Genomic DNA, 9,928 nt, shown 5'->3' with positions numbered 1-9,928 from the left:
AAAAAGAGGGAATATGACAGCTATGAGGTTGGTGGAAATCTGGAAATGCAAAAGGGAATGCATGTGGCTGCTTTGTGTGAATGATTATGGGTGCATGTGCATGTGTTTTGACAGCTAGGTTGAATTAATTAAAGGGAGTGCATGTGGCTTGGCTGGAATGAATGGAATGCAATCTGAAATGGGATGGGAGTGCACGGCAAAGGGTGAATGGGTGATGTGTGATTGAATGATTAAAGTGCATGTGGAATGGCTGATTGTTTATGATGATGTGCACGGCAAGGTTGGAGAAATGATTATGGATGCATGTGTTGAATGATTTCTTGGTGAGGGATGTGGAGTGGCTGGAATGATGAAAGAATAAAGGGTGCATGTGGGTTGGAAATGTGCCTGCAATGATGAGAGATTATGCACGGCAAAGGAGAATATGAATGCATGTGGCTGATTTAAAGAATAGGAATGCATGTGATTAAAGAGTGGGAGATGGAATGGGATGCACGGCAATGTTGTTGTTGGTGTGTTATGCATGGCATGGTTGGGATTGTGGTGCAATGATGGAGGAATAAGTGCATGTGGCTGAGATGGTTTGATGAATGAATGTGTTTAAATGGTTTAAAACAGGAAACAAAGCCCTTCCTTGCATGGCAAGGAAGGGAGACACAAGGAAACACACGACATTGTCCTAAGGTTGCAAGGAATGTTGTTTCTGTGTTCTAAAATGCGTAGGAGTCTTCAATGATGCTCAAACATGAGGTCTTTTAGGATTTAACTTTCCTACTTCAAGTCTTCAATTTCGTCCATCCTCTTGGCTCCAAACATATGATATCCATTCCAATCTCTAATTTGCTCCAAAAGGCTCCAAAAGGCTCCAAAAGGCATTATTTTGCATACTTTGCCCTTAGAACCTGAAAACACACAAAAGAAGCATAAAGGACTAAAATAACTAAAGAAACATAACGTAAATGCACGAGAACAAGCCATTTAAGTCGCATGAATATTGCTCCTATCAGTTGCCTCCCAATAAGTGTTTGCTTTAACGTCTTCTAGCCGGACAACACCTCAATTTAATCCTCACTATGGCCTGCGGCATGGAGTTGATCTTTGAATCGAAGGTGATACTTGAAATGATCTGGTAATTGTTTAAATTCTAGATTGGGTGCTTGAATCATTGAAATCAACATGTTAGTAGAAAACGAAATTGAAATTTGAGGAGGTGGCTTACCTATGTGCTGCGACAAGAACTCAAGAACAAACACTACTTCGAAAGTTTCAGGAATGTTGCTCTCAGCCAGATTTGGTGTGAGGGCAGTGACTTGTCCCGTGTCATAAAATCTAACTTCTTCGGGGATGGTTGTCTCAAGTACATCCTCTTTGATGAATTCTAGATATTCCCAGCCACTTCTTTCTCTTGAATCCTTCTTCTTGTTGTACAAACCTTTTTAAAAAATTTAGCACATTCTGGAACTCGCTTTACTGTATCAAGAATCGGGATATTAACTTGCACCTTTAGAAAGGTTTCAAAGATGTCTTCCTCTCTCTCTTATTTCTTGGCTTGCAAAAACTTGCAAAGGAAAGGGACATTTGGTGGAATAAGGTTAGAAAGAATTGAATTCGGAACAACCTTACTAGAATTGGATGGTGGTGGAGCTAGAGTGGTTGCGGCACTAGGATTGGGGATGATTGGATGCTGCGGCAAAACTTCTTCTAAGCTTGCCATGGCTGAGTCTTCCTCATCCTCTTCGGATAGCTCCTCTTTGTCTACTTCTAGGCTATGGTTAGACACCTTCAAATCACCTGTAACCTCCATACCACTTCTCAAAGTGATCGCTTCAGCGATTTCAAAATCTAACATCAAATTAACACTGGTTGACTTGGAAAGTTCGCTTTATTCTCGAATTTGTCCCATGAATTTTGTGATCTGTCCACTTTGATTATTCACGTCCCCCATCTCTTTAGCTTGGTCTTGTAAACCTTGAGTCAAAGAAGTTAGTGTTTGAAGAATTTTATCATAATCCATTGACGAACCTAAATTTGGTTGGGATTGTTGTGGAGGCTGTGGTAGCTGCAAAAGTCTTGAATAAAACTCCTCATATGGCTGTCAATATCCTTCTTGTTGAACTTGTTGAGGTTCCCTCCACATAAAATTTGAATGATCACTCCTACCTGAATTGTAAGTGTTGGAAAACAAGTTGTTCCTTGATTGATTATGGCCAAGATAACCCCAAGCATTGATACTATCCCAACCTCCATTCTCAATTAATTGAGGATGTTGATTAGTTTGATATCCTTGCCTATAGGACACACCAAATGTACCCACTCTTTGCATTCTGGACCTTTTGATATATTGTGACATAAAAGAAGTAAGATTCGCCATTTGAGCTTGTAGATTAGCAATTGCCATGTCTTGCTTCTTTAGTATCTGAAATCAAAGAAATAAAACAAAATCAAATATCAAAAGAAAAATAAACAAAAAACAGAATGATTAGCAATTTTACTAATCCCCGGCAACGGCGCCAAAATTTGATGTGATAGAAACTAACACACAAATTAAACCTTACAAATTATGTAATCGTAGTATGAATAAGTAGGGATCGTTCTATTCCGGAGATTAGAAGGGATGCTAATCAGCACAAATTAAACTTAAAACTTGAAAACTAAGCTAGATTAACACAAAATAAGAATTAAGGGGGATTTTTGGACGAATTTTAACAAAAAAAAAATGTAAATTGCAGCAAAAGAATTAGGTCTTGTACGAGATATAGGTGAAAGGCTAGCTAGAGGATTGTTCTCCACACATGAAACATATGCATACAAATCGATTTCCAGTTATTATTTCTATAAACCATGAATGATAATGCCCCAAATTAACTGTGAACTACACAAATTAACTCAGATTTTCCTAGGTTCATTGAATTGGACTCAGCGACACAATCAAACTATTCTCCTCAAGTTCCCTAACTATGAAAGGCATGATAGAGATACATCTCGAAGATCATTAAGTTCTGTGAAAATCGTAAGCATTGACGAAGCATTCGTAACTATGAAAAGCATGATACTCCTGCCAAGAATTTACTTAACTCAATCATGACTAGTGACTTTTACTACTTGCAAATATAAGTTCATAACGTAGGTGAAATTCTCTTATATTCTAGCATTAAATCCCTGCATGCAAACTAAGTGTGCACCCCCTTAATAAACATACAAGAATAAGTTCTCTATAAAGCAGATAAGTAAATCGCATTCATGTTTTATGAAAAAGTAACTAGATGTAATCAATTTATATAAAACATATGATCATGGCTTCAAATTCACCTCTAACTAAAAAGAAACTTAGTTACACATGTTCATCATAACTGAAAAGCAATCTAAAATAACCATTGAAACTTAAAATAAAGATAGAAAGAACTTTGAAAATTCCAGCAACTTCAATGGATGAATGGTAGGCATGGCACACTCTTAATCTCTGCAGGAACTTCATATATATAGGGGGAAATGGCTGAATCCAAGGAGGAAAGGGTTTTGACGTTTTTGAGTTATTTTAGGACTCTAAAAATCAGGTAGAAAGTGTTGTAATATGATTAGGATTCCTTCTTGCAACTGGAGATAAGATAAGATAAGATAAGATAAGACAGGATTAGATAATCTTCCTCTCCAACTAGGATTCCCTATTCTTGTCTAATTCTTTGCCTTTCAAGCCTCAACTTTAATTTCTCCAGATTTTAGCATATATCTAGCACCATTTAAACACCAAAAACGTCCAGCCCATATGCTATCCACGCATGCTATCCAATCCAAGTCCAAAACTGCTCCAAATTGCTCCATTTGACTATTTATTGTCATCTTTACCAACTGGACCTACAATAATACGAAAATAACATAAACTACCAAAATAAAAATGGAAATTAACGAAGTAAATACAAAAAAATAAGATAACAAAGTCGAATAAATATGCTCCTATCAAGTTGAAAATTGCTTTGGTTAGGATACTAATGATCAGAAAATAACTTTGTTTAAGGAATGCCCGTCTATGGGTGGATTCTCATTTTATGGAAAAGTTGACTAAATTTCTTCTTTGTTGTTTTCATATGGTGCTTCTGTGGTGGGTTTTGAAATTTTAGTTGTGGATGTGAAATTCACTTCTCAAGATAGTTGCGATAATGCCTATTTTTCTCTCGAAGCTCTTTCAGCCAAGTTGCCAGAATCAGTGACTGAAGCTCTCCATGACAAGTCGGACATCGGCCTGATACATTACTCTCACTCTTTCCTGCTTTTAATTTTGATTGTTTATGAAACGTGTGCTTTTCATTGGCAATTTGTTGCTGAATTTTATTTTGATAATTTGTGAAATTTTTGTTTTATTTTTTTGTCGACAGCTTTTAGTGTTATTGCCCACAAATTCCAAACAGAAAAGTTAGAAGCGCTACGGATTTGCTTTCGACTGGTTCCCCTCTATTGAGTGCAAACGTGCTCCTAATATACTTGAATCGCATAATCGCAGCGTTACAAGCAAACGATTCACTGCATATCTACCAATATGACAGGTACATTTGAACAAAGAGAAAATCTGCTGGCATCAAAACGTAACGATTTTTATGTGCAAAAATGTAAATATAAAGGAGAAAAGAAAATACAGAGAGCATATGGAGATATAAAGATGATAAACGGCAACAGAGCAGACATAAACGGAAAAACTCAACAAAAGAGACAAAATTTCCCGTCTCAAAGCTGAAACCAAAATGGGCCCTCAGCTCACCCGTTACTTGCCTGAATGCCCAACATCTTCCGATTGTACTTGGCAGCAGTAACCATGTTGTTGAGGGCAGGCTGGACTTCAGAGTATTTGCGTGTCTTGAGACCACAGTCGGGGTTAACCCAGATGATGTTCTTCTCAAGGACCTTAACAATATTCTCAATTTTGACACTGAGTTCCGTGTCTGACGGGATCCTTGGTGAGTGCACATCATAGACACCAGGACCAATGCCAGAACCAAACTTCAGTCCCTCAGGGAGGACCGAGAGCAGTCTCTCATCCGATTTGGAGTTCTCGATTGTGATCACATCCGCATCCATGTCAATGATTGAGTGAATTATGTCATTGAAATTTGAGTAGCACATGTGGGTGTGGATCTGTCCAATACAATAAGTCCAAGCATTACACTCCGACATTAAGTAGGCCCATTCATGCTAGTTAATATGCATTCAGTCTTTCGTTTCTGGAAGTCATCTCTTTGTATTCATTTCTTTGATACATAATGTCTTTAGTCAAAGCACTTATAAGATCTAGTATTGAAGTCTAAGAAAATATGATCGGAACTATTGATTTACAGACAGGAATAAATGGTAGAGAAGTGAAAAGGAACCTGAGTAGTATCCTGAACACTACAGTTAGTTATCCTGAAGGAGTGAACAGCCCAATCAAGATAGAGAGACTGCTCGGCCTTCCTCAAAGGCAAACCTTCTCTTAGAGCAGGCTCATCAATCTGGATCACAGTAATTCCCGCTTTCTCAAGATCCTCAACCTCATCCTTCATGGCCAAAGCAATCTGATAGCAGGTCTCGAATCTGAAAGCATACATCGTGTTAAACACTAGAAAGAATAAAAAACGAAAAATTACATGAAATCAATGTGCTTGTACTTTTACCTGGGCTGGTCATTTCTCACAAAAGACCAGTTCATAAGGGTGACAGGTCCAGTGAGCATTCCCTTCATAGGTCTCTTTGTCATTCCCTGGGCTAGCGATGACCAGAAAACCGTCATGGGATCTGGGCGACTCACATCACCATAGATAATAGGTGGCTTTACACAGCGAGAACCGTAAGATTGGACCCACCCATTGGAAGTAAACGCAAAACCAGATAATTGCTCTCCAAAGTACTCAACCATGTCATTCCTCTGGGTTGGCAAGTCATTGGCAAATATAATCAAGAATAAAAAACCCGCCTTTTACAACAAAAACATGGCCTATATGAGCAAATAAGCATTCGATCTAGGGAATTCACCTCAGGCTCTCCGTGCACCAATACATCAATGTCCAGCTCTTCCTGAAGCTTGACAACTTTGTTAATTTCTTCCTTCATTGCATTGAAATAATCTTCCTCAGAGATTCTAGGAAGATATAGTGACTGGTTTAGTATCTACTGTCAGATTAAAAATTAATAAGAAAATAACAGAGTATGCGGCAACACAAACTTCCAGACAAGTATGCTAACTTTTTATCCTTATATTCCCGGCGCACTCTTCTAAGATCCATTGTTTGAGGGAAAGATCCAATGGTTGTTGTTGGAAGAATTGGAAGGTTCAGCTTCTTTTGCTGAGCATCCAGCCTTGTACTCACATTTGTGGGTCGGCCGTGGTCAGAGCCCTTCAGAGCAGCAACCTGTGCAAGAAAGAATGATACTCCAATAAGTGAAAGATAATCACTGCATGTCAATTTAAGATATTTAAACATAAAAAACTCAAAAACTTACAGCCTTTTGCACAGCCTCATTCGTCACTATGGGGGAGGATTTTCTTGAAGCTTGAGCTGCAGCATTGGCAGTGAAAAATGCCTGGAAATGAATTGGTAGTGACAAGATCAAAAATACTAACCAAAATATCCTCAAGAAAGCTTTGAAGAATTACAAAAACATTTCCTTAACACAGAATCATACATATTTTCTCCCCCCTGATTATACAGATTTTACATATACTAGGAATTCAAGTGCACTGATCAGGGTCAATTTTAAGGTCCATTAAGTTACCTGCTTCTAGATGGAACAATGGCAACAACATTGTAGATAAACAAACATTAAATATTGCACATAAAAGTTATCGGTCAAACACTTCAACTTCAAAATGCTACTGGATCAAAAGTAAAGCAAGAACAGATGACATTTACTGGTTGAATTCTGTACTTCATGCACAGAGGCATGAGGGTACACAAATAATGATCTTCTAGGATATGACCAACAGAAATCTTTGACCAAAGGAGACAATTATAATAATTTGGAAAGAGTTTTTTAAATTTATGTATAGGAGTCATATGAATTAGATCATACATATATACTTAAATTAGGCTTCCAACAATAATTCACCTTATCAACGAGACTAAAGGTTCACAAACATTAATACTGAATTGGGGTAGTAATGATAGTTGCTAGGTGTTATTCGGGATTCATGAAAGTTCTAAGAATAAATTAAGACTAATAATTAGTAATTATTAGATGGATGTATAAGAAATAGTCCTCATCCAAATTAAAGTTCTAATTTGTGGATGCCTCAGATAAAAAATAGATATTATATAACTACCTCATCCTTCTGTCCGGACAATGCTTTAGCCAAGGCATTTACTTCAATAACTTTTTGGGTTGCAAATGCAAGCCATGGTTTAATATCTTTATCCAAGTTAGTCTCGTTCTCTAAATCAACTGCAGTGTGGAGAAGGGAGCAGGATGTTGAAACCACAATCTTGTCTGTCAAAAAATCATATTGGATCAGATTATGCAGCCAAATGAAAATCCTTCTCTTATAAAAGAATGCGCTTATGAATAAGACCTTTTCCAACAATGCTTTCAAGAGCCTGCAGGATATTGACGGAGGATGCAAGATCATTGGCCCATATATTCCTTCCATCAACCACTCCAGCAAAAAGGTGTTTTCCAATAGGAAATCCACCCTTAATCAGATCAAGGGTCTTTGCTCCACGAACCAGGTCAAACCCATAACCAGTAACACCCTTCAAAGAGGTAATTGTTTTGTACGCTTCAGCAGTAACATCAGAAAAGTATGTCTCAATCAGAACATTTAAACCAGAGAAAGATGACTCTAGTTCCGAGTACGTATGAGTAAATGCTTCCAATTGATTAGCATCGAGATCCAATACAAGGGCGGGCTCATCAAACTGGACCCAGGTAGCACCAGCTGCCTTTAGTTCAGCCATAACCTCCCTGCATGGTTTTAATCATTAGTAGAGATAATTTCAATCACGGGCAACATACAAACAAATAAATATTTTAGAAAAGGTAAAGTCAGTTACTTGTAAACTGGAAGAATATAGCGAAGTAGGGAGAGGGGGGGAAAAGATTGTTCAATACCCCTTGCTGGTTTTGATAGCAACAAGTAGGATACAGGTCCTATAAGGACGGGAATTGTATCCACTCCAAGCTGCATTGCAAGTTGTGACCAACTATAGATGAGTCAACAATTCAAACAAAAGAACTTGGAACAAAAGGCAAGACGATATTGCAATTGAGGAATACTTACAGCCTTGGCCTCCTTGAATTCATCCACTGCCTTGTGCGATGCATAAGAGAACCTAATATGTGGGCCCAATTCAGGGACAATGTAATGGCTGCACAAAAGGACACGCGGTACATGTTCCATTAAGAAAATTTATAAACACAAACCAAAACTCATTGAAATACTATGAGATGCATAACTAATCACTTACTAGTTGGTGTCAAACCACTTGGTCATTTCCATAGCAGGAACATTTACATTTCCCCTAGCCATGGAAAAGTAGGTCTCGAAGCCAATCTCGCTGTGTTTCCAACCATACCTAGGGGGTACAGCCCCAAGCATGGCTGTGGTGTCTAACATCTGATCATAGTACGAGAAGGTGTTGCTTGGAATATACTGAATACCAGCATCAGCCAGCTGCTTCCAAATGCTGGACCTAAGACCTGCAGCCGCCTTTTGCAATTCTTCGGCACTGCTCTTCCCATCCCAGAAAGATTCCAAGGCAAACTTGAGCTCTCTTTTCGGTCCTATGCGGGGAAGACCAACAATGTGGGAGGCCACTGCTCTGTTCCGCCGTATCCATATTTCATCAAACAAAGTAAAGTTCACCTATTTGGGTTGCTAACAAAAACCAAAAGAGCAACAGAAAAGACCCATTTGCATATGGTCCTTCCTATCAAAGTCTATTCAAACAATCAAAGTGGAAAGAAAAACACTGACAGATATCACATTTACAAGCCATAAATTAAAACAAAAATTCCAGTGTTTTCTTCATTAATTTGCAAACAAACCCATCATTCCTTGGTAAAATTAAGATAGAAAAAGACTCCAAAAACTAACAAAAAAAATACAGAAAAAGCTATAAAACGAGAAAAATGGAAAACCCAGAAAAGGAGAGTGTAAATACCTGGTAGAGGTAGTGTGGAAATGGAGGTGGTGGGTACAGCGAAGAAAAGCGGCACGCTTAACTGAGAAATAGAGAGAGCCATAAGGCCCAAAACTAATTGACGACACTTGGTTCATTTTTGTAAGCTCAAAATTGTCTCTGGATTCTGGAAGGATTTGTTCTATATGGGTTTTTTATTGTGGGAGTTGGAGGGATTCAAGGTGGCAACGCCGTGCACAGTGGTGCTTTTTGGGTGGCGAAGGTTTAAATTTATGAATTTTTTATTTTTTTAGTAAATCAATCTTTTTACATTGAAGGGGAGAAGATTTTGGCTAAGAAACATAATAGACATCCTAATTTGGTATTAAATTCGCTATCCAGAACATTCAAATTTAAGACTTCTCATTTTCAAATGAAAAAAAATATCACCAAACTATAATTCTGAGTGACTAAATTTATGAATTTAGCTATAATATTTGAACCATTTCAAATTGTTTTATAACAAATTATCATATTAATTTTTTGAAATGCTATTTGTCATTTCACTTTAATTACAATAAGTTTTTTCATCAAAAATAAGTTATCTGTTTCGGACATAATTTGTCCTTAGTGTTATTTTGGACATGTGCTTGCCAATCAGTTGAAATTTTAGATCGTCCTTTAATGTCCATTACTTTTTCCGAAAACAAAATATTGTGAACTATAAAAAATCTTTCCAAATTCCTATTGCCTTTGAAGTTGAACATGGTCAGACAATGAAATAATATTTTTGATATGTTAGAAAAAAAATGTGAAACATAGTTTATCATTATTAAAGAATTTTAAAA

General features: G+C 37.5%; 1 protein-coding gene across 2 annotated transcripts; it reads right to left on the bottom strand.

Moving 5' to 3' along the window:
- Positions 1–4,522: 4,522 nt before the first annotated feature.
- On the bottom strand, positions 4,523–9,341 carry LOC137742465 (5-methyltetrahydropteroyltriglutamate--homocysteine methyltransferase). 2 transcript variants are annotated; one of them, XM_068482339.1, is made up of 12 exons: positions 9,123–9,341; positions 8,427–8,780; positions 8,240–8,327; positions 8,013–8,140; positions 7,532–7,923; positions 7,286–7,449; positions 6,466–6,546; positions 6,208–6,374; positions 5,998–6,103; positions 5,640–5,890; positions 5,358–5,559; positions 4,523–5,124 (listed from the first exon to the last, which is right to left on the bottom strand). In XM_068482339.1, the coding sequence occupies exons 1-12, from the start codon at positions 9,236–9,238 to the stop codon at positions 4,747–4,749; spliced, it is 2,427 nt and encodes an 808-aa protein (XP_068338440.1). In that variant the 5' UTR covers positions 9,239–9,341; the 3' UTR covers positions 4,523–4,746. The 2 variants fall into 2 exon arrangements, with proteins under 2 accessions (XP_068338440.1, XP_068338441.1); XM_068482340.1 differs by having other exon boundaries at positions 8,427–8,836; positions 9,123–9,236.
- Between the last annotated feature and the right edge of the window lie 587 nt (positions 9,342–9,928).

The sequence above is a fragment of the Pyrus communis genome, chromosome 8 (genome assembly GCF_963583255.1).
Source record: "Pyrus communis chromosome 8, drPyrComm1.1, whole genome shotgun sequence".
NCBI classification, from domain to species: domain Eukaryota; kingdom Viridiplantae; phylum Streptophyta; class Magnoliopsida; order Rosales; family Rosaceae; genus Pyrus; species Pyrus communis.
Note: the sequence above shows the minus strand (reverse complement) of the source record. Positions and strands in the feature narration are given on the sequence as shown.

Excerpts from the sequence above, each read along its gene's own strand:
- LOC137742465 (XM_068482339.1), bottom strand. The coding sequence starts at position 9,238 with ATGAACCAAGTGTCGTCAATTAGTTTTGGGCCTTATGGCTCTCTCTAT. Across the intron at positions 6,375-6,465 it reads ATGAGGCTGTGCAAAAGGCT|GTTGCTGCTCTGAAGGGCTC; the intron begins GTAAGTTTTTGA and ends TTTCTTGCACAG. Across the intron at positions 5,891-5,997 it reads TGGTGCACGGAGAGCCTGAG|AGGAATGACATGGTTGAGTA; the intron begins GTGAATTCCCTA and ends TTGCCAACCCAG.